Source organism: Gossypium arboreum, chromosome 4 (assembly GCF_025698485.1).
Source record: "Gossypium arboreum isolate Shixiya-1 chromosome 4, ASM2569848v2, whole genome shotgun sequence".
Classification (NCBI taxonomy): Eukaryota; Viridiplantae; Streptophyta; class Magnoliopsida; order Malvales; family Malvaceae; genus Gossypium; species Gossypium arboreum.
The window spans coordinates 17,308,987-17,334,607 of NC_069073.1; the positions used below are offsets into that span (position 1 = coordinate 17,308,987).

At 35.9% G+C, this 25,621-nt stretch overlaps 2 protein-coding genes across 4 annotated transcripts; one reads left to right on the top strand and one right to left on the bottom strand.

The window, feature by feature from the left end:
* The first annotated feature begins 621 nt into the window (after positions 1 to 621).
* On the top strand, positions 622 to 1,975 carry LOC108458527 (uncharacterized). Its single transcript, XM_053026742.1, has 2 exons — positions 622 to 639; positions 940 to 1,975. Exons 1-2 carry the CDS (start codon positions 622 to 624, stop codon positions 1,675 to 1,677), a joined length of 756 nt encoding a protein of 251 aa, XP_052882702.1. The 3' UTR covers positions 1,678 to 1,975.
* A 1,368-nt stretch (positions 1,976 to 3,343) lies between these two features.
* On the bottom strand, positions 3,344 to 7,936 carry LOC108460549 (uncharacterized). 3 transcript variants are annotated; one of them, XM_053027034.1, is made up of 6 exons: positions 7,296 to 7,874; positions 7,082 to 7,205; positions 5,773 to 5,887; positions 4,114 to 5,145; positions 3,692 to 3,945; positions 3,344 to 3,520 (listed from the first exon to the last, which is right to left on the bottom strand). In XM_053027034.1, exons 1-6 carry the CDS (start codon positions 7,489 to 7,491, stop codon positions 3,517 to 3,519), a joined length of 1,725 nt encoding a protein of 574 aa, XP_052882994.1. In that variant the 5' UTR covers positions 7,492 to 7,874; the 3' UTR covers positions 3,344 to 3,516. The 3 variants fall into 3 exon arrangements, with proteins under 3 accessions (XP_052882994.1, XP_017615563.1, XP_052882995.1); XM_017760074.2 differs by having other exon boundaries at positions 3,344 to 3,945; positions 7,296 to 7,936; XM_053027035.1 differs by having other exon boundaries at positions 3,344 to 3,945; positions 7,082 to 7,166; positions 7,296 to 7,867.
* Positions 7,937 to 25,621: the final 17,685 nt, after the last annotated feature.

The following is a 25,621-nucleotide window of genomic DNA, read 5'->3' on the forward strand; positions in this document are numbered from 1 at the left end:
TCAAGAACAAAACTAGATGTAGAAGCATACCTGAATCCATGGATTCCTTAAAACTTTTTGGAACTTGGAGATTTAATCTTTCAAATTACACACAAGAAATTCGGAGAATATCTGCTCTCTCTTTCCTAATGATGGGATATTAAAAAAGATATTTTATGTATAATTTAGGGACCATAACCCTAATATTTATAACCTTAGCATATTAGTTTTAATTAAATTCTAATTAACCCATTATTAATTAGAATTTGATTAGAAGAGTATCTACACATATTTGACCCATACTTTATTTAATAATTAAAAGCCCAATAAAATTCTAACCAAATTAGATCACTTTTAATTTAAGCTAACCTATCATGATAATAAATAATATGTAATTATCCTTATTATATATGTGATGTCCAAATTTTCTAACATTGTGGATATCAAGAAACGAAACAGATCGTTTGCAACATCATGGAAATCAAGAAAATATCAAGTTAGTATCAAATTTAATAGAAACTAACAATAGAAGTTGGAATACAGATGTTGCAATTGCTACCTTTCAACCAGAAATTGCGAGAAAAATTTTGCAAATTCCACTCGCAGAGCTAGCACACGAGGACTTCCAAGTTTGGAGGGGGGATGTCAAGGGAATTATCGGTAAGGAGTGCCTATAAACTATTACAAGAGACTAGCAAAGATCCTAGAAATATTAATTTACAGACCGAGACTAATAACTTTTACAGAAAATTGTGGAAGCTACACATCCCTTCAAAAGTTACATTAACAGTATGGAGAATATCTTGAAATTTCATTCCTTCATTAGTCAACCTCAAGTAGAAGAAAGCAGTAGCTAACGCCCTTTGCCCTCAATGCCGACAAAATGAGGAAGATAGTTATCATATTTTTCAGCAGTGTCCTATGACAAGAGAGGTTTGGAATCATTTAAAGCTCTCATAGGTACTTAATCGTAATCACCAGAATATATGGGAATGGCTTACCTGGGTCTTTAGCCAAGGAACGACTGAACAGATTCGTTATTTTTGCTGCGGCCTTTGGCTAGTTTGGTTCAATAGAAATCGGTTAATATATGATAAAATAAATGTATCAAGGAGGGCCATTGCGAAACAAACTTACAGTTATATTTCTGAGTTGAACGAGATTAAAGAAAAGAGACTTATCGTTCAGTCTAATGGAAGCGCTGTACAGGAAAGAAGAAGATCAGGAGTCACAATTTACTTTGACGCGGCCATTGACCAACAAGCCTTCAGATCGGCATCAGGACTGTTTGTACGAGACGAGGAAGGACAAATTCTTGCATCAAAAACGACCATCCACTCCGAAATCGCAAATCCATTTATAGCAGAAGTGCATGCAGGGTTACAAGCAGTCAAGTTAGGGTTATTAATGGGTCTAAACAAACTGGAAATTGTGGGAGATTCAAAGACAGTAATTAAAAAATGCCAGAACATAGAGATAGACAAATTGAACATCGGTGCAATCATCAGAGATATTCAGCATAAGAAAGGCAGATTTCAAGAGATAAAGTTCCATTTCATACCCAACAAAGAAAATTTTTATGCTCATGCTCTGGCAAAAGAAGCGTTGAAGAGAGAAGTTAACCATTACCTGGTAGGAGGGCTTCCAGATTTTGATCGTCAAGCATCGGAGGAGAGGAGCCCAAGAGAACCGGATTGAAAGAAAATAAAGGTGAAGGACCGTTTGGAAAGGTAGTAGGAAATAAATTGCTTCCCTTAGAAATTGCTACCGTCATAATGCTAGAGAGGATGTGAAACGACAACATACTGAAGACCCAACTGGTGATTTGACTGGATAAGATACTATTAGGTTTCCTGTTTTGATTTTATATTTAAGATTCATGGACTAGTTTTTTATTAGGTCGGCTTTGCTATCTGTGCAGGCTTGGAATTTTAGTAGGGCTTCTATTATGGACTTAGCCCAGTTCTGTTTGATAGTTTATTTATTAATAAAACTCCAGTCAAATCTTTTAGTCAAAAAAAAACATAATTAATTAATACACGTAATATAAGGTTTTGAAACTAGGCACATATTGGTCTAAATCTAAGGGTATCCACTCTGCATCATCATACGAATTCGTTTGTTTACATAGGAAGGAATCCACCAAACAATTCTGTTGTAGATTTCAGCTGAAGACGCCTTCATCTTATGAAGAATTATGCAAGTTATGATGGATGCCCCGGTTCAAAGTTTTAACATTATTCTTTTTTGCAACCCTCTCTGAGGAGGTAAAAGACCTACAAACCCATTGGAATCTTATCCACTCCGATTTTATAAAGACGGATTTTTGAAAAAAAAATGAAGTTTTGAGTGAGATAAATTAGGGTTGTTATTAGAATTTTCGAAGTTGGGTAGACAAGTTTAAATAAAATCCTTTGATCCCTCTATATTTACTAAAATGCTAGCAAGATGAGATCAAAGTCGGAGTATAAACTAATACTGGGGGCAGGGAAAAGTTAAAATATATTAACATAAAAGTGGGGTGGGGATAAAAACTGCAAAAACAAAAGATGGGTGGTTAGATGTGGTCCAGCTGTTAAGAGTCTAGCATACTCAGAAATATTCTCTTACATGATAGTTTTGAGTGAAAGTCACTTTCCAGACCAAGTTGGGATGCTTCTTTCTGAATGCTGAATAGTCTTGCAATTCAATAATACAGCTGAGAAAGCCTTTGAAATATCTTGTAAATTGGGGAATCTGAAAGGGCCTCCTCACATGCTACAAGTTCTCAATCAGCTTTCAACCTTTTGTTGACACAACAACAGCTTCTCAAACAACTTTCTAATTAAGGATTTGGTTATGTGATTGTGATTCTATTACTTGAATCAAAATCAAAATCCAAGTTACTGTTGTGATACATTAATGGAGGACAGTGTTCTAAATTAGGTCCTTCTGAATTCCACTCCACGAAAACAATGAACTAATATTATGAATCAAATATTTAATATATACACTCACACCCTTAAGATTATACGGGGGCAACGTTAAATAATCTGGATCAAAACTTCGTTTTTTTTTTCTTTTTTCATTTTATCTTTTAACGTACAAAGTTAGTATTGAAATAAATGCATTTGGTATAATGGTATTGCTTGCTCTATGAGATAGTTCATTAATTACAAATATATACATAAAATAAAATAAAATAAAATAAAAAACCTATCCTTTCTCGAGAAACCAATTTTTAACCTATTCAAAATTTTTTAGTTATTTTATACTCACCTGATTGGACAGATTACTTTGCCGGTTCGACCTGTCATATTCCATGACTTCGGGAAAGAAAATTCCAAATCCAGATTATTGAAAGAAAAGACAAAGATTGAGCAGATTTTATGTCATAAACAAATTCATTCCAATTGGGAAAAAAGAATTAAGGTAAATACGCTGAACTCTAGTTTTCAATTGACAAAGCTTTTTCACCATTTCAAAGCAGCTAGTTTCACAACAACAACTCACCGTGTAGAATTTGGGGAAGAAACATGTTTTACCATCCACCTGGCTTTACCTAATAATACAAAAGATGGTGAATTACACAGCAGTAAACAAATCTAATTAGCTTTACATGGATATTAGAATAATGATCTCGATACGTCCTTCGTCCTCCAAATGTTAAATCTTGTAGAATTTTAAACAATATGTATGGGTATTTCTCATGGTTGTACACACTGACCATCACCTGGCATGGACACGGCTAGGGGATCGACCAACTCTCTCGCTGCCAATATCATCTTCTACTTCGCTCCCATCAAAACAATGGCCATTATTATTCACACTAAGCTCTGAACTACCATTACTGCTTGTAGCAAGAGGGGAATCCAAGACACTAATTGTTCTGCTTCGTGTATGACCTGATCGCACACTGTACATAGATGATGCTGGAATATTTGTCATCAACGGCCGTAAATTTCCAGGAATGCTTCGCCTTATATCCTGCTCAAGACAATATTCAAATCAGAGAGAATACCCATGGCATCCTCCTATAAATGACTTTTTGGGATACCTTGACAATAACATATTTAGATTGTTCCACTCTCATTTATTGGATCCTATTTCGATAAGTATAAAATATAATGCCACAAAATTTTAGGAGATAGTTACCATATGCCTTATAGCCATATCCAGTGATTTCTTTGAAAGTGTTCTTCCAAAGCCTGAACTGTCTGGTGAAGCAGACTTCCCAGAGGAGTTACCCTGAGGAGAATTTTTATCATCTTGCTTGGGTGGTGCCAATTTCCGCATGTTTATCACTCTCTCAACCATTTTTGTTCCAATAACAACAGGACTCACATTGTCACTAGCTTTGGAATAGCCACGACTTACTGCAGGAACAGAGCCACCACTTAAATGCAGCATCGCACCATTAGGGAGGCGTCCTCTTGAAGGAGAGCATGACTGTCGTCTCGGTCTACCAATGGCACCTGGTTCAACAGAAGAAGATCGAGCACTTGGCGCTCCAGGCCTACCTCTGGTGGCCGAAAGTGGTCTATCAGGGAGTGTTGTTCTTAAATTTGGTGGAGCATCAAGTGAGAAACCAGGCATTTCAGAAGGCTTCCATGGTCTAGATGCTACAGTCGGTGAGGCACCACGTGATGGTACAGAATTTCTGGATGCTGCAGGAGTTGGCTTTGTAACTGAAGAAGATGATTTAATTGGAGGGGCAGATATACTAGGAGTATTTGATGGAGTTGATGGTCGACGAGTTGGTGTAGCTGCTCTTGATGCAGGTTTGGATGAAGGTATAGAAGATCTTGCAGTTGGTGTAGAAGACCTAGCTGTGGACCTTGTTGGTGTGGAGGATCTTGCAGAAACTGTGGGCTTAGTTGCAGGAGATGGAGCCTTGGCTGCAGAAACTGTGGGCTTAGTTGACGAAGTTAAAGGTTTTGCTACAGGCTTGGATGCAGAAATAGAGGGTTTAGTCGACTGTAACGTGGCCCGAGATGTTGGTGTTGATGATCTCGTAGGTTTAGATCCAGTCAATGTAGGTCGTCCAGTGGGTGTTGCAGGTCTTGAACCTGGACCCCCTGATGATGATGGCCTCCGAATCCCTGTAGAATTCAATCCAGGTGATAGAGCCGGTTGATTCAGTGCTAAGTTGCCTCTAGCAGCAGACTCAGGCTGGGGATTTGCTAGCTATAAACACAATGAACAAAAATCAATACCCAAATAAGTTCATGAACCCAATCATCAGAACACCTAAAGGTCAGAAAAACATAACAAAACTATGGAAATAGCCTTTTAAGGATTTAATACAAAAATCTTTCTGGAAACTTGGGTCATCCATAATATCTTAACAGGTACACAGATTTTAAAACTTCAAAATACTTTTTGAATTTGGGCAATAATGATAGTTACTCCAACTAAGGTGCAAAAAAGTAGTAATTCATGTAATGGCGAGTCAGTAATAAGCAAAGCAAAATATATTCAGTTCCAAGATATCAGGCAGTCATCTTTGTTGGTTCAAAGTTTAAAAGAAGGTTTTTAACGTAGATGCAAAAGTGAGCCTTTACAGCTTTGCTGATTTTTTACCATAGACTAATCTAAAATCATGGCAGGAAATAATCAAATTTCACGGTGGAATGGTTACAACAGAGCTAAGATTTGATCAAAACAAGGTGAAAAAGGAGATCAGATTCATTTAATAGATGAGTGACGGGATACCTTTCTACTTCCAGAAACAGCAATATCATGTAATTGAAAAATCCAAATTTCTCAAAAGGCATGCAATCCATATCATAGCATTAAGAAAAATTTTCATACTCTAGATTTCAGGGCAGTTGGACGAGCCTTGGGAGTACCAATCTGACTCATTACAGTCTTCTGTGACTCCATCTCCAAGGAAGGAAAAAGAGGAGTACCAGGAGGTGTTAAAAGCCTGACATGGAAGAGATTTCCTGTTAATACTGTCATATTAAAAGAAAATAATTTAACTTAGTTACATTCATGTAGGAAAAAGAAAGGATTAGTGCAAAGCTGAAGCAAGTGAAAGACCTTAACACATCTTTCGTCCCCAATTAGAGAAGAAGTTCCGAATTCAGTCCTTGTCTTGGGACCCTTTCTCTATTTATATCAAAGCATTGGAACCTAATTACAAGCATAATCTACAAATTTGTCATCTAAACATTTTCTCTTGAGTTTGAACATTTGGCTTCTTTGAAAATCTGAAACTTAAATATTTTAAGGCAACTAACCTAGATTTGTCCACAAGTAGCAGTTAAAATCTACAAAATTTCAAAGTTCTAACTTCTTTTAGAGAAGGCAACGTATAAAACGAACTTAATAGGATTCGCAAAACATGACATCTGAATCTGATCAGACTGGACCAGAAAAGAACATAGAACCATGAGAAACAAATGGAATCAAGTTTCTAAAAATGAAAAATAATTCAACTCAACTAAAAAGTAGAAAACTGAAGTTTGAATCCCCAAAACATGACTGCAATCGATTCATCAAAAGAAACCATAACAAATCATCACTAATATTATATTTCAAAATGGCCAACTGATGTTTAGAAAAAATAAATGCTCTAGTTGCCACTAGCGACCCCAGGGCACATTTTAAAAGTTCCCATCACAACCATCAAATTATTAACTTAATCAATTAAACATGCCACCAATAATTATAACCCTTCTTACTTGTTTTTTGCCTTTTTCTTCCTATTGCCTTAAAAATACATTGGACAAGATTAAGTAAATTATACGAAAACCTGCCAATAACTGATAACAAAACTAAGCTAAGCATGAATATGATTTATAAAATCAAGGCTCTGTTTGGTTGTTGCCAATGCTTCTGCCTTTTGGTAATTATTCTTTATACTTCTTATTTCCTAAAAGCTAAAATAAATCAATATCAATATTAAAAGTAAAGATAAAGAAATATCTAAACTGAAAGCTAATTCTAATATAATGCTCCGCATCTAAAAAATAGTAAAGATATTACAATTTTAATCCTTCAGAATTTTTATTCACTTCTAGATCGAAAGGCGCCTTTTTGCAGTTTGGTTTCAGCCAAACAATACCTTAAATTAAATTAAATTAAATTAAATTAAAGGAATAAACAAACAAATTACCAGTCATAATCATTTTTATCACCATCAGAATTAAGAAAATCATCGGCAGCGGCAGCCGCTTTTCTCGGCGGAGTCGTTGTTGATGCTGAAAGATTAAATATCGGTGAAGTTCCAGGTTTAGATCCTACAGTTTCAAGAAATTACCAAATTACCAAAAATTAAAATTAAAAAGAAAAATGCCCTAGAAAAGTTGAAGAAATTTTAGAAACTTCACCTAATGGAGCGTCGAAGTCCTCATAGGAGTGATTAAGAAGAAGATCACTCTGTTCTTTCTCACGTTTTCGCATCTCGAGAAACAATGCAAGCTCTTCTTCTTTCTCTTTCATCATCGAAGCTCTTAATTGTTGCCGTTGTTTCAACACCGCCGCTTGCATTGCCGTTTCTTGCTGAGCCCTAAAGCTCCGATTCATCTTTCACCTCCTCAAATTTTACTCCTCGCGGATCAAAATAAGCCTTATCTTGTTCTTCTTCTTTCTCAGCTCTAAACGCAGCGCGTCCAAAAAGTGTTCGGTGAAGCTTGGGAGCTGGGAATGGCGAAACGACAATGGCGGAGAGTGGTGAGGAGTGCAAATAAGAGGAAGGAGGGAAGGGTGAAATAGGAAGAGCAAAAGAAATCTTAAATGACGAAACAACTGTAATCTTCTGCTCTCCTCCTTCTCTTTCTCTCACTTAAAGCCTACGTTTTTTGAGATTTTTGCTTTTAGGTGGATGGAATAATCACAATAATGCCCTCTGTTTTTAATTATATTTTCCTTTTATTTATTTTTTGTATTTATGTCCGTATTGTTTTATTCACCATCTTCGGTCTTATCTTATGCCCATATTGATAGATTCCTTGGGCCTCAGGCGATCAATTTTACCTACCATTATAGGATTAACATAATTTTGATTCGGATTTTGTTGCCATTTTTTATTTTTAAGTTAAAAAGTCACAGTTGAAAAAACAAAATAAACAAAATAAAATAAAATGAAAGCTACTTGTTTGTTTCAGTTTGCTAGCCCTTAAGACTTGTTTAAATAGTTGAGTGAAATAATGAGGAAGCCATTCATCTATTTTGGTTCACGTGCCATTGGAGCCACTTGTAGCTTAGTTTTGAAGTTGTTTTGATTTGGTTGGAAACCATTCTCACCGTCTATTTTTGGAGGTTTGAGTATGGGTTAGTTGGACCTGATTTTTGAGTGTTGAATCTATACACTAAATCTTGCGATTCCAATTTTGGGAATAAAAAGAATACATATATATTTTTAAAATTAAACTATAGCTCGTTTCAACTTTAGCTGAATGATAAACAGCATCACTAGCAATGTTTATGTTGTTTATGTTTGGTCTATTGATCTGTTAATTGTTTTCTGTTGATTTATTAATTGAGTCTTTAATCAATGTTTAATTTAATTAGTTGGTTTTGTTTTCTAGCATAGTGGTTTGTCATGGGATATCTTTAGTTTTAAGGATAGTGGCTTGTTATGGGATACGTCTCTAGTTTTAAAGATAATAGTTTGTCATAGGATGTAAGCCTATATAAGGTATTCAGTTGGTTTCAGAAATTATCGATCAGTTTAGTTTAGCTTCCCTTATTTTTATTGTTTTCTTATGTTATCTGTTGCGTGTTCTACATCATGATATCCGAGCTAGGTTTCTGTATCGTTTGATGTGTTTCCTCTTGGCAAAATGAGTGACCTTCATGTCATAGGTGGAGTTAAGAAACTCAATAATCAAAACTACAAATCTTGGTCAACATGTATGACGTCATGCTTGCAAGGCCAAAACCTGTGGGAAGTGGTGAACGGAAGCAAAATCACGTAACTAGTGGCAGAGCCTACAAGTGATATGATGCGGAAGTGGAAGATTAAAGAGGGCAAAGTAATGTATGCTTTGCATATGACAGTTGAAAAAGACGTGCTAGAGCACATCCGAGATGCCAAAACTCCTAAAGAAGCGTGGGATACATTGGCAAGTTTGTTCTCCAAGAGAAACGACACGAAGCTTCAACTTCTTAAGAGCTAATTTTTGTTGATGGTGTAACATAACATGACAATCTTACAGTATTTTCACAAGGTGAAGCCGTTATGCCGAGATGGTTCGTGACGAAATGTGCAATTGTACACAATCATTATCAAGTAATACGTAAGTATTAGATTTATTGTCTCCACAAGGACTGCGTTTAAATCAATAATTGTAAAATTATTATTCATAAATTGGTTAAGGAAAACACATAATTTTGAGTGATAGGTGTCAAATTAAGTTAATTAACTAAATGAAAGTTAACCTAAATGCAAATAAAATGAAATACAAGGTGATGGTTTAGCAACAATTTTCACTAGTTAACAACAATAACATAACTAAACTAGAATAATTACAACATTTGACTTAATTCATTTTTCATCATGCCTAACAATGTTCCAAAAAAATTCCATGGCAACTTGATTGTTCATTAACTTGGAATCTAATATAAGTTCTTTCAAAATCTTATACTTAGAAAAACATGTATATTTTTATGTCCACATTTAACTAAGGATTCCTTAGAACTTATGTGAAGTAACAAGGACGGATCAGGTTTGAAATAATTTAATCACACAAACTTAAAGCTATGCAAGGTAATAGAGCTCTTCCGAGTTATTACGAACCTTTAATTTAATCAGATTAGGATCTAAATTAAGCAAGCACCTTCCAATTATCGTGTCCATTAATTGCCATCTAGTCAGGATTAATCAACTAATTCTAATGCATTCAAACATGTTCTAATGCATTCAAACATGTGCTAATACATATAATACATAAATGATTTTAATTGGAAGCATGAGCAACTGAGGCATATAACATCATAAACATGAATCAAATGAACTCCATCAAATTAATGCAATCATTCTAGCCAAAACAAAATTAAGCCATCATTGTCAATGAAAAAACATCAAAACAATTTGTGAACATGTTGAATAACTAAGAACAAAATTAGAGAATGGGAAAAAAGAAACTCTTGATGATTTTAGCGGTTCTTGAAAGACCAATCGTGGTGGCTTCCTCTAGTTCTCGTGTTTACTCCTTTGTAAAATACTCCTCAATGTGGCTGGCCAATAGTGGTTTTCCTTAAGGGAAAATTCTAGCTAAAAAAAATGGGGAAATGGGAAGGCCTATGCGTGGAAAAGAGAAGAGAAATGTAATGAATGAAAAGTGAGTGATGATTGAGAAGTTAAATGAATGTAGTATTTATAGTAGAGGAATAGCATGGGAGTTAGATAAAAATAGCTTGGAAATCCTTTGAATTGCTCCCTTGCTTGGCCGACCATTAATTATGGAGAGTGGGTTGATTTTTTCTTGATTGTCTTGCTTGATTTGTGGCATGGGTTGGACGACAATCAAAGTGAAAGTTAAAGGCTGATTTGTGATTGCACATGTAGGGACTTCAAATTAATTCCCCCAAAGCTGATGTGTGTCTCTTTCATGCATTTACCGAATTTGGGTTATTCTCCCCCTTACTGGACGGTTTTGACAACCCAATTAAGAGCAGACTTCATTTTTTTCAGCAACCATCTTTCTAGTTGGGTTTAATTGAATTTATAAGTCCAATTTGTGAGCAGGCATCCACATGAAGTAGCAATTAACTTGTGTTCATGTGTGGTATTTTTGACTCCTACATGAATTAATTTAGTGGTCCAACTGCAAAAAATTGAGTAAAAATTAACATGTAGCCTAAAATAGTAAAATTATGTAAAATTAATACTAAATTGTATAAAATTACAAACTTCACTCAAATTATGTCTAATATCTTAATATGAATTAAAATGACTCAATTGGATATCCACATGCTCAGAATTTGCATAAATTATGAGTAAAAAGGTGCTAATAAAACCTATATAATTTAAATGTATCACGAGAGATTGGTGATTTGGATTTATAAGCTCCGATCAAGGACAACGGGATGAAGAGGATAATCATCCATAGTTTGAGACCAAAATTTAGACGCATTATTGCTGCAGTACAAAGATGGAAAACCCATTCATCGCTTGTTGAGTTCAAGAATTTGCTTGCTGGTCAAGAAGCATTAGTGAAAAATATGGGTAAAGTTCCATTGAAAGGGAAGGAGCAAACGTTCTATGCCAACAAGAGTAGGTGGATAAAAAAGGAGCTAGGATAAGATGAAAAGTTTTTAGGATAAAGGGAGTTCTTGTGTAGGGGGAGTTGCGAAGCCCTATGATAGTGGCAGAAAGTTTTAAAAGGAGCTGCTATAATTGCAGCAAAATGGATCACAAGACGCGTGCTTGCTGGTCAAAGAAAAAGCCCATGGAAAGTAATTTTGCTACTGCCAACAGTGAAGAAGAATGGGTTGTCGAGGCACTATTTGTTAGGGAAGAGGAGATACCTCTTACAATCGAATTGATTATGAGAACGATTAGATTGTTGATTTGGGCTACTCAAATCATATGACAAGTGATAAGAAGAAGTTGCAGAATTTTTCAAATACAAAAGAAGTGTAATAGTGACTACAAACAACTCGAAGTTATCAATAGCTTATATTGGTAATACTGTAGTCCCTCATCAGCATATTGCTACTGAGGTGTCGTTAGAAAATGTTTACCATGTTTCGGGATGAAAAAAAAAACATTCTTTGAATAGCACAATTAACATCTTCAAGACATTATGTTTTGTTTGGTCCTAAAGATGTAAAGGTTTATCGCAACCTAGAGAATTCTGGGGAGCCAGTGATGCAAAGATAAAGACTATGTAACGCCCCAAAAATTTAGAGTTTTTAATTTTTTATTATTTGACACAAATGGCATGTTTGCTTTACTGGCTTGGTGATTTGACTAGGTTTGGGAGTGTTTGAGAAGCCTGGGTTCAAGTCTTGGCTTTTGAAAAATTTTTCAAATAGTAGTGCTTGTTTTATGACACAAAGAGAGCATGTGGTCTAGTGGCAATGTGGCATGTTGCTTCTGCTGGGGGACTTGAGTTCGAGTCCTGGGTTGCGCAATGGAGTAATTATTTTACTGTTGAGCTGGATGGGTAGTGGAGTTAGATTGAGACTCTGAGGTTGAATTGGTCATGAGAGTTTGAATAGAGTTTGAATGGGATGTTGGAGTGTTTTGTGGAGAGAATCAGGGAGAGATATTAGGAGAAAATCAAAGAGTTTGAGGGTATGGATGTGGTAGTGCCGAATTGGGTTTCTAGCTACTCAGAATTTTGGCTATAACTCTTTTAGGGGAGTATTCCTTGTTTCGGTTTCTCATTTTGGCACTTTTCTTTTGCATTTTTCTCTCTGGCTAAATATTTTTGGTTCATAAAAACGTAAATCGCACTTTGGTCAATTGCTGGTAAGCTAAATGCTTCTTTTTACCTTTCAGGATTGTGGTTTCTATCCTTCAGTTGTCTCTCCTAGCCGAACCTCTCTTTTCTCTCTTCTCTATGTTTCTTTTCCTTCTTCCCTCTTTGCTCCCTTTTTGTTGGTGAACCGGTTGCTCACTGTCCTTTCTTTTCGTCTTTTTCATCCATTTTGGTTGGTGTCTTTGGTTCATGACCGATTCTCTCCTCCTCATCTCTTCATCTTGTTACGGTTTGACGACTGTGGTGTGCTATTCTTTTGATTCTCAGAAGTTTCCTCGAGAAGTGAAGGAGTTTTGGTGATATTTAGCCGTCAAAACTGTTTTCTTATCATTTGATTTAAGTTTTTCAGCAAAAGAGGGTGTGGCCAACCTTCGATTAACATTATTGACGGGTTAAACTTCATTCATAGATTAAGGTTCATGTTCGAAGGCATTTTGCAAGTATTCGCAACTAGGTGTGTAACTACACCTCCTTTCAACTACAAATCGGCAAAAGCCGAAAAGTCGAAAATACAACGTTTGAGGTCACACGAGCGTGCAATCGCTCGAGTGGTAAACCAAGCCCATGAATCATAGTCGTAAGACTGTAGAGGCCACCATGGATGTCCTCATGGGCTTAAGCTATTTTGGGCCATGTTGGGCCGAAATGGGTCGTGTGGGCCTAATGGGCTCGTGGGCTCTACACGGATAAGACCCACAATACGTGGAAAATACTAGGTTCGGCTGTGTGGTTAGCATAGCTATGGCTAAACTTGGGCTAAATGGGCCACTTGAGCGTGTGGGCCCATTTGGGTCGAATAATGAGCCTCGGGCCCATCTACACTATTATGGCCGCTAAACCGCTAGTGATATAATGACTAATATGTCTAAGATAAGTATATGACTATACTGAGCTTGACATTCTGCATACAAGTATGATTTATGACATGACATTCTGCATGGGGTTGGAATTTCGTTAAGGAGGAAGTGTACTGTTAATGGTGGCTTTGCCACATATACTGATACTGGCAGCTTTGCTGCGATATTATTACTTGCAGCTTTGTTGCGATATTGATGTGTTGGCTAGGTGGGTTGACTTTGTCCCCACATGGTGCGATGGAGGTATGGAGTGGTGTGTTGGCTGGATTGGGTTGGGTTGAAACTACTGTACTATTTTGTTACTGTATTGGGCTAAGGCCCACTCTGTACTACTTCTAAATAGGGCTCAGGCCCAGTTTGTTACTGCATGTTGTACATTGATCGATTGATAGGGGGTTGCACACTGAGTTTTCGTAAACTCACTGTTTCTTTTCGACTGTACAGGTAATCCTCAGCTATAAGCGATTTGGTGCTGCGATGGACTCGTAGGCGGCCACACGAATGCAATTAATTTACATTTGGTTTTATTTATACTTAAAATTTCATTTTGGGTTTATGTTTTTGTAATAAGGCCATTTATGAGATATAATTTTTAATTGGGTTTTTATTTAATTACTTAAAAACTGCTAGTTTTAAGAAGTCGTGTTTCCAAAATAATAAATGTTTTTTAAAAATATGTGTTTCAACTTCAAGGTTTTAAAAGCTTCAGCAAATCTTAAACAGGTTAACATATCAAAAGTAATTAATTTGGTAAAATGTTTTGACAAGATGATTTGGTAATAGCAAAGAACTTGACTCACTAAAGTTTTCGCAAAGACACTTCGGTGTGACACACCAGATTCGTCCATAATGTCTGGGCCGGGTTCGGGGTGTTACAGACTACAATAAGTTTACGTGATGTCTGGTGAAGTTGCATACGTGGACAAGATGAGGAAAAATGAGATAGTTAATTTATGGAACATGAAGCTGAGTCATGTTAGCTATTCCCGACTAGGCGTAATGATGAAGAAGTCGAGGCTAAAGGGTTTTCTGCAACTTGAAGTGAGAAAAATACGGTGTGTGTCAATATGGGAAAACACACTAACTTGCTTATGAAGTGTCTAAATTTAAAGAAAATGAACAATTAGATTTAATCAAAATTGATGTGTTCGAACCAGTTAAGCAAGCTTCTATTGGTTGGATGAAGTATATTGTCATGTTTATCGATGATTTTTCTAAATTTATGTGGGTTTATTTTATGAAGGAAAAATTGAAAACTCTCACAAAGTTTAAAGATTTTATGAAGGTGGCTGAAGTAGAGGTTGGTAAAGGGATTCGTTGTTCACGTACTGACAACAAAGGAGAGTATTCCTTAATTAGGTGAGTTCTCAAATTTTCTTCAAAAGTGTTGAATACATTCTCAACTCACATGTCCGAGGATGCCATGACAGAACAGTCTGGCTGAGAGGAAACATAGGCACTCAAAGATATGTCATAGTATACTTCACGCCAAAAATATCCCAAGACAGTTTTGGGTGAAAATGATGAAGACAACCACTTTTGTAATCAATAGGCTTCTTCGACAAAGTTTATCTTTTCTTTCTCCTTTTGAGAAATTATGGAGCATGACACCTATAGTTAGTTATTTTCTAGTGTTTGGATGTGTATGCTATGTATTTTTTCCTAATAATTTACGTATCAAGATGGACAAGAAAGTTGTTAGATGTATTTTTATAGGATGTGACAACTAAAGAAAATGGTGGAGATGTTGTAATCCTATAACTGGAAAGTGTTATACGTCTCGAAATCTGGTGTTTGATGAATCATCTTTATGGTGGCCATCAGAGAATGAGATATCACCACAATCAAATGCTTGTAGGCATAAGTTGCAGGATTCTCAAATCTATTTGAGTTTGGGAAAAGCCAAGGTTGCTAATAATGAAGCCGAAACTCAAAGTCTTTGGGAAACTAGCATGCACCAATGTCTAGTTAAAACTGATGTACTTTAGCATCCAAACAAAATTTATGTGCATCAACCACTAAATGAAGAAGATGATCCGAATAAACTAGAAGCACCAGGTCCACTTAAGAAATTGAGAAAAGTTAGAAAGTCAAATCCCAAGAATGCCAAGTCCAACGCTATTGTAGTCGAAGAAGATAAGAGATAACTGGAGACATTTGAGAAAGCATTTAAAAGTTTGGAGTGGCTTAAAGCAATGGAAGAAGAGATTGTTGCACTAGAAAAAAGTGAGACTTAGGACTTGTGTCAAAGCCAAGTGATGTGAAACTTATTTCTTGCAAGTGGATCTATAAGATAAAGTGTCGCACAGATGGATCAATTGAGAGGCATAAGGACCATTTGGTGGCTCGAGGATTTTTTCAATAGTATGGACTAAAATATGATGAAATGTTTAACCCAATGGTGAAATTTATAACTGTGCAAGTTTTACTTGTACTTACAGCTAGTAAAGGCTGAAACTTGTGGCAAATAGATGCGAAGAATGTGTTTCTTCACGAAGAGTTAGACCGGGAGATTTACATGAATCAACTGATGGGTTTTGAGAGTCAAGATTATCTGAAGTATGTGTGCAAGCTTCAAAAGGTACTCTATGGATTAAAACAAGCGCCGAGGGTGTGGTATGGCAAGATCACTGAATTCTTGACTCATAGCGGTTATTTAATGACATCTTTATATTTGAGCTTGTTCGTTAAAGTCAATAGAGGAAGACGAACTCTGGTTCTGGTATATGTAGATGATTTAATTGTGACAGGAGATTTGGGTGAAAAAATTCTTCAAACAAAGGGGAATTTATTTGTGCGTTTTCATATAAAATAACTTAGAAAGCTCAAGCATTTTCTTAGTCTGAAGGTTTATCGTAGTTGAGAGGTATTTTCCTTCATCAGCAAAAGTATTCTAAAGACTTGTTGAAGAAGTTTGGAATGTTAAACTACAAGCCAATTTCATCACCCACGGAACCAAATATCAAGATGTGTGCTCATGAAGGGAAGGATTTGAAAGATGCAACAATGTATCGGCAACTAGTTGGTAGTTTAATCTACTTAACTTTGATAGAACCTGATGTCTCTTATGTAGTTAGGGTGATGAGTCAATATATGCAAAGTCCAAATAAGCCTCATTTGGAAACTATTCAATGGATTTTGAGGTATGTAAAGAATACTCCCAGTTATGGTTTTTTGTACAAGAAAGAATTTGGTTGCAAGCTAGTTGGTTTTTGTGATGTTGATTATGTGGGTGATCATGATACCCAACACTTAACGACTGGGTATGTGTTTTTGCTTGGGTCTGGGATAGTTTTTTGGTGCTATAAGAAGAGATTGACTTGTAACATGTTAAGATAGAATAGTAGATTGACTTATTCATGAAGTGTAACACCCCTCACCTGTATTCAACGCCGAAATAGGGTTACGAAGCATTACCAGAATTACAAAACAATTAAACATCCATTTAGCATACATTTTCTCAATTCAAACATTCATCATTCAATCTCAATCAATTTGTCCCTTATATGAGCCTACGAGGCCTTAAACATGCTTTGGGAGTGATTTGGGACTAAATTGGTAACTCCAGAAACTTTCACGAAACTTGAAAATTTTTTCCCTAAAATAGAGGACACACGTCCGTGTGACCAAGCCGTGAGTCTCACACAGCCACCAGACACGCCCGTGTCACAGGCCATATGGACATTCGAAATGGGAGCACATGGCCATGTCTCAGCCCATGTCTGACCCCGTGTAACTCTCTGACTTGGGTCACACGGCCAACACACACGCCCTTGTGGCTAGCCCGTGTGCCCTAAAAATGGCCATACATGCCCGTGTGTCAGGTCGTGTAATAGGCCGTGTCAAACCTGTAGGGTATACTGACTTATACCACACGACCAAGTCACATGCCCGTGTGTGAGACCATGTGGAGCATACTAACTTGTTTTCAAATTCAACACCAGGGGACACATGGCTACGTAACATGACCGTCTGTCACACACGGCTGAGACACACGCCTGTGTCTCTGCCCGTGTAGACAAAAATAGGCTATTTACCAAGCCATTTTGCCACCCATTTTGCAAATACCTATTCAAGCTCAAATGGTACCATTCCAAGATACTAATATGCATTAAAATACCATCAACTAATGTTCAAATCATACCATTTCTTTACCATCAATACCAATAAAAAATATGCTACAATTTGCCATCTAATTTCATACCCAAATTCATATATATAATTCAACTAATTATACCATTCCAATCATGCATTATCATGTACCAATTTACAAGCATAAAGATTCCCAAATATCAATCCTTTACCATTCAAATTACCTAATATCATTAAGCATCATAAATCTAACTTCAAACACACAATACAAGTCAATTACCAAACTCAAAACAAAACCATTTACACATTTATAAACATCATTAAATTCATCATCACAAGCCAACTTAAGTGGCCAAAATATATTTTCATCACATACCAAAATGAATCAAGCCTATACATGCCATATACCATATATAACACTTCAAAAGTACCAAAACAGATGTTCGATAGTGCGGTAAAGTCCTTGACAATCCCCAGATCTGAGCTAGCTTCGTAGAACTATAAAACATTGAAAATTAAACAAAGTAAGCTACAAAGCTTAGTAAGTTCGTATGTAAATATGAAATAATCTCAACAATCATTAGCACTTCAAAATGGTAACATAATTAACATTTAAAACATCAATCAATGAGCTAACATAAAGTTTAACCATATCAAACTCATAAGTCCTCAACTTCTTCTAACTCGTTACTTGAATAGTTTTCAATACATACCTGTACCGATACATATCTATTTATCACCAACTCTCTTACCAAATCACTTCGAGCTTATAAATTTTTATAATACAAATACTTCGATTTTTCCGATGCCATAGTCCAACTATGGTCTTACACATACGTTGCCAAGGTTCTGCCATAGTGTTACATTCACATGCCATAGCCCGGTTATGGTCTTATTATTCGATTTGCCATAGCCCAACTATGGTCATATTCAACAATTCGTCTACTGAAGTAGTATATTTCAATTAAGTTCTACACATTTAACCATAGGATAAATATAATCTCAATACTGATAAACCGTAATTTATACATATTTTTACCCCATGTTTAACGCATTTATGGATGGTTTCTCCTTAGAATTGGTGAATTCGATGCTCTCAATCCTTTAATTTCATGTTTTATACTTAGGTGAGTATAGGAGAATAAAAAGAGCGAGAAACGAGCCAAAAACAGAGAGAATTGACCCACATGGGAAAACAACATGGCCTGGACTTCCTCACACGGTCGTGTCCCTTTGGCAAGGTCAAAGCACGATTTACACAGGTAGATCACATGCCCGTGCCCATTTAACAGCCTTGACCACGGCCTTAAGTAATTGCACACCGGGCATGTCCCTGCCGAGCCCAAGTTTAGTCCAATTCGGAAAAGGCCAATTTTGAGGGCTCTTAGGCATTCCAAAGCCTATTTAAACACCTGAGGAGGCACTTAGATGGGGGACGCAGAGTAGGAAGCAATGAATTACTCAAGGGAAGCCGATTGATCCATCTTAGAAGCCGGATTCATCATCAAGACTAAAGATCTCCCTTCAAGTTCCTTCAGGAGTTTTTTGGTTTTCTTATGTTTTGTTATCTTTATGCTTTTGAGATGTTTTCTTTCATAAGTATGAACTAAACCCCCTTAAATACCTAAGAGGAATGAACCTTAAGACGAATCTTGTTATTATTATCTGAATCGTATGATAAATATTTGACTTGTTCTTAATTATATGTTCTTAATTATTGTTTTGATATTCCAGGATATTGATCCAAGTTAAGCTCTTATTCAGAGGAGGAATAGACCCTGTCTAAGAGTAAATTTGTCATAATTAAGCGGAGTTGATTGCACGCTTAGAGATAGGGTGATAAGATTTTGCCGGATTAGGGTGAAACCTAATAAGGGAATCCATAGATCGAGTTAATGCAATTCTAGGGTGTTAATTAGAAAGAGATTTCAACTATTCAACCTAGGGTTAGAAGTTATTAGTCTCGAGAGAGATAATAATATAATTCAAGGATTTCTACGGATCAAGTCAAATGAATTAATCGTCTGATTCAGAGTCAAATAACAAGTGAAGTCTAAGTAGATTTTTCCTTAGGTATTGTCTCAATCAATCGAATTTTCCCCAAAAGTATTTTCCCAAGTTTTCTTTCCGTGCATTCTTAGTTAGTAATTAGTTTAGATAACCAAACCTCTTAATTTTTAGGCTTGATAATAAAGAGGAAGTAAATACTAGTACTCGTAGTTCTTTTGGGTTCAACAATCCGGTCTTGTTGAACTATACTACTGTTCGATAGGTACACTTGCCTTAATCGTGATAATAAGTTAGTCTCAAGAACGATTCTTTTATAAATCTTTAAAACCTGTTACGAATATCACGCATCAAACACCATCCATTCATTGAATAAATACACATTTAAGTTCAAATATACGAACTTACCTCGTGTACAGAAATAACGGAACAAACCAACAACTCAATTACTTTGCTTTTTCCCCGATCTAAGTCCGAATTCCTCTTTTCTTGATCTATAAGTAACCAAAATCAACTTATTTATTCTTTTATTTATTCAATTCAATCCAAAACACACATTAGGGCTATTTTACACGTTTGCCCCTAAACTTTCACATTTTTTTACAATTTAGTCCTTATTTCACAAAATCACAAATTCATGAAATTCAAGACTAACCCATGCTAGCCAAATTACCATTATACCCCTAGCAGTCCATATTTTTCATTTATTTCACAATTCTACCACACAATTTACACATTTCTCATTGCATTTTTCTCAAAAGTCATTTAACAAAACTTGTATATCTATTAACAAGCATTCATAATCTATCAAGAAACTTCAAAACACATGCTTGTTCATCAATGGAAACTTTCAAAATCTATAACAGTTTTACAAATTAATCCCTGGGCTAGGTACTAGCTCTAACAATCACAAAAATATAAAAATCTTTAAAAATGGAACAAAAATCGTACCTTAATGAGCAATTTAACCAAAGCCGAATGGAAAACCTAAAGAATGGCTTTCTTTCTCTTTAGAATTGGTTGAAGATGATAATATTAGGTGATGGTTTCATTTTGTTTTATTTATTTTAACTTAATTTACCAAATTACAATTATATCCTTAATAATAAACCATTTACATCATCCATTTAATATCCAGTATTGTCCACTTACCATCAAAATGGTCTAATTACCATTTAAGACCACCATATTTAAAAACCAAAGCTATTTGACACCTTAAACTAATAGAATATGCATTTTACATTTTATGTGATTTTGTCCTTTTTATTAAATTAAGTATTCAAATGCTAAAACTTCTTAAAAAAAATTTCACACCATCATATATTCATGCTGCAAACAATAAAATAATAATAAAATAAATGTTTTGACCTCAAATTTGTGGTCTTGAAACCACTATTCTGATTTGACCAAAAATAGGCTGTTACAACTCTCCCCCCTTAGGGATTTTCATCCTTGAAAATCTTACCAGTGAATAGGTTAGGGTACTGGTTTCTCATAGCTTCCTCGGGCTCCCACGTAGCCTCTTCGACACCGTGACGCTGCCATAAAACTTTCACTAAAGCTATGCATTTATTTCTCAATTCTTTAACCTTTTGAGCTAGAATTATGACTGGTTCTTCATTGTACGTCATATTAGGTTGAATTTCAATCTCAGACGGAGAAATCACATGTGGTGAATCAGATCTATATCAATATAGCATCGATACATGAAACACGTTGTGGATATTTTCTAAATTTGATGGTAGAGTTAACCGATATGCTACTAGCCCTATTCTTTCAATGATTTCATACGGCCTAATGAATCTTGGACTCAATTTGCCTTTACGACCAAATCTAAGTATTTTCTTCCTCGGAGATACTTTCAAAAACACTTTTTCACCGATATGAAATTCAATGTTTTTTCATTTTAAATCCGCTTACGATTTTTGTCAATCAGAAGCTGCTTTCAAACTGTCGTGAATCACTTTCACTTTTTCTTCAGTTTCTCTAACCAAATCAACCCCGTGAATCTGTTTCTCGCTAAGCTCAGTCCAATACAATGGAGTTCGGCATTTGTGACCATACAAAGTTTCGTACGGTGCTATCTTTATGCTCGATTAAAAGCTGTTATTATACACAAATTCAACTAGCGGCAAAAATTTCTCCTAGTTGCCTTCGAACTCTAAAACACAACACCGTAGCATATCTTCAAGAATCTGAATTACTCTTTCAGACTGGTCGTTAGTTTACGGATGAAATGTTGTACTAAAATTCAACTTCGTACCTAGAGTTTCTTGCAATTTCTTCCAAAACCTCGACGTAAATCTCGGATCTCTATCCAAAATAATCGAAACTAGCACCCTGTGCAATCTAACGATTTCAAAAATATACAATTTAGCCAATTTAGGAAGTAAAAAATCAATACGTACAGGAATGAAATGTGCAAATTTCGTTAATCTATCAACGACAACCCAAATTGCATATTTCTTTTTCAGAGATAGGGGCAACCCCGATACGAAATCCATCATAACTCTATCTCATTTCCACTTAGGTATCATCATTGGCTAAAGTAGTCCCAACGGTACTTAATGTTCTGCTTTAACTTGTTGACAAACTAAACATCTCGATACAAACTCTGAAATGTCTCATTTCATACCCATCCACCAATATAATCTTTTCAAATCATTATACATTTTGGTACTCCCTGGGTGAACAGATAAGCATCTGTTATGTGCTTCGTGCAGAATTTTCTGAATAAGCTTATAATTTCTTGGTACACAGATTCTATTTTGGAATATTAAACAATCATCAGCTCTGATTTGGTACTCTGAATCACTAGTCGACTCACTTTGTACTCTTTTAGCTTGCAATTCACTATCACATTTTTGAGCTTTACAAATTTGCTAAAGAAATAACGGTCTCGCTTTCAACTCAGCTACAATCAAACTGTCATCAGATAAAACTAACTGTGTGTTCATCGCATGCAAGCAAATAATGAATTTCTGCTCAAAGCGTCAGTAACTACTTTTGCTTTTTCGGAATGATAATCAATTACTAGCTCATAGTCTTTCAGTAATTCAAGCCATCTTTTTTGTCGAAAATTCAAGTCTTTCTGAGTTATTAAATATTTTAAGCTCTTATGATCTGTATAGATGTGACATTTCTCACCAAACAAGTGATGTCACCAAATCTCTAATGCGAACACAATCGCAGCTAACTCTAAATCCTGCGTCGGATAATTATTTTCATGCGGCTTCAACTGTCTAGAAGCATAAGTTATTACTTTGCCTTCTTACATCAATACATAACCCAAACCATTCAACAACGCATCACTAAAAATTACGAATTTTTTACCTGATTCAGGCTGTATTAACATTAGTGCCTCTGTTAATAATGCTTTCAATTGTTCGCAACTCTACTGACACTTCTCAGACCATTCGAATTTTATGTCTTTCTGAAGTAATTAAGTCAGAGGTGTTGCAATCATAGAAAATCCTTTCACAAAATGTCAATAATATCCAGCTAGTCCCAGAAAACTTCGAACTTCAGATACATTTCTCGGATGTTTCCAATCTACAATTGCAGAAATCTTGTTTGGGTTAACTCTAATACCTTCGGCTGAAATGATATACCCCAGAAATCCAACCTCTCAAAGCCAAAACTCACATTTACTGAACTTTACAAACAATTGTTTATCTCTCAAGGTCTGTAACACTATTTTCAAATGTTCGACATGCTCAGACTCATCTCATGAATAGATCAAAATATCATCAATAAATATAACAACGAATCTGTCTAAATATGGTCTGAAAATCTGATTCATCAAATCCATAAAGATAGCAGGAGCGTTAGTTAATCTAAAAGGCATAACAAGGAATTCATAATGTTCGTACCTCGTCCTGAACGCTGTCTTCGGTACATCAGCATCTTTAACTCGCAACTGATAATAGCCAAACCTTAAATCAATCTTAGAAAACACTGTAGCTCCTTTTAACTGATCAAACAACTTATCAATTCTCGGTAGAGGATATTTATTCTTGATTGTCACTTTGTTGAGCTGTCAATAGTCTATACACATTGTTATAGAACCATCCTTTTTCTTTACAAACAACACTAGTGCACCCCAGGGAGAGAAACTCGGTCTTGCAAATTCTCTATCAGTTAATTCTTACAACTGAGTTTTCAACGCTTTTAACTCTGTCGGAGCCATTTTGTACGGAGCTATCGATATCGATGAGATTTCCGGTACTAAATCAATAGCAAATTCGACCTTTCTGATTGGTGGCAAACTCAGTAACTCTTCTGAAAACACATCTGAATACTAGCAAACAACTGGTACTGATTCAAGTACATATGTAAGATATGCATTGCATCTCTTTTTCACATATTTCTGAGCTAACATCGACGGAATTTCAGTTGATAAACCCTTCAAATAATTTGATTCAATTTAGAGTGTTTCATTTTTTTGACATTTCAACTATCTTTCGTCTACAATTTACTACGGAATCATGTAACGTCAACCAGTCCATACCTAGAATAACATCAAACTCTTCAAACGGCAACAACATCAAATTAGCCATAAAACAATAACCCCAAGTCATTAACGAACAATTCTTACAAACTTTGTCAACCAGGACATATTTGCCTAAAGGGTTCGACACTTTTATAACAAACTCAGTAGAATCAACAAGTAAATTCTTACTAGACACTAAGTTCACACATATGTATGAATGAGTTGATCTGGGGTCTATCAATGCAATTACATCAATGTCATTAAGAGAGAATGTGCTAGTAATAACATCTAGAGATGACGCTTCTTCGAGACCGCGAATAGCATAAGTTCTGGCAGGTGCTCTAGCCTCTGATTTCATAGTAGCATCTCGTGTTATACCTCTACCACCACTCATATTTCCAGCACTACAGAATAGTCTTCCCCTCCCAGTCATGTTGTTTTGTCTTGCACTCTGAGATTTATCTTTCGCATCTAACTCAGGACAATCTCGAATAAAGTGTTCGTGCAAACCACATCTAAAACAGGCTTTATCATTCATTCTACACTCTCTAAAATGTCATTTCCCACATATTCCATATTTAGGTTTATTTGATGTAGCATTACCCACACTTGCCATTGATGTAGTTGGAGTTTTTGAACTTGTAATTTTTTTCCCACTATCTCTATTAGAGTACTTCACTAATGCATTTGATCGACTATACGAATCTCAGGATTTCTTTGATGAAGAGTGATATGGTTTATTCACTAATCTCTTTCTCGAATCTCTAGCTTCAGAATCAGCCTTTCTCTATTCTTTGCCCAGTTTTTCAGCTTTGCAAGCATGCTTAACTAACACAACGAATTCCTTTAAATCCAATATCCCAGCCAGAATTTTAATATCTTCGTTCAACCCGTCAACAAACCGCTTGCACATAATCTCTTCGATAGAAACATACTCCCGAGCATACTTACTCAACCGTACAAATTATCTTTCGTATTCGGTTACAGTCATGAGGCCTCGTTTCAATTCTAAAAACTCTTTATGCTTTTGATCCAAAAATTGTTGACTTATGTACTTTTTTCAGAACTTGGTCTGAAAGAACTCCTAGGTGACTCTCTCTCTCTCGGCACCACAGATATTAATGTATTCCACCACTGGTATGTAATGTCTTTCAAAAGGGATATAGCACACTTTAAACATTCAGCCGGTGTGCAGGAAATTTCATCAAACACTAGGATCATATTTTCAAGCCAAAACTCGGCTTTCTCAAGATCATCATCAACACTAGCCCTGAACTCTTCAGCCCCATACTTACAAATTTTATCTACTGGTAGCTTGTTCAATCATATTGGATCAATAACTTGAGGAACTACGGGGATTGGTTGAGGAATTGGAGGGGGTGGAGGTTGTTGAGTAGCCGGATTTGTCCGGACATACTGAGTGAACCACTCGCTCATCATTTGGAAAAAAAATTCTTTAGCCTCACCTCGTGACTACTCAACACAGGTCTAGATTCAGAAGGCGTTGTCCCTTAAGTGGGAGCTTGTGCATTACTCTCAACATCATTTGCTACAGCTCATCCAGGATCTATTACTATACGAAAAAATATTTTATAATGTCAGGATTCATCACACTATCGCAGGTTATATATATGGAATGTATAGCGAGACTCACATACACGCTACGTTATTTCTAGAATCGACTAAATTGTAGCTTTGATACCAATAAATGTAACACCTCTCACCCGTATTCAACGCTGGAATCAGGTTACGGAGCATTACTTGACTCACAAAAC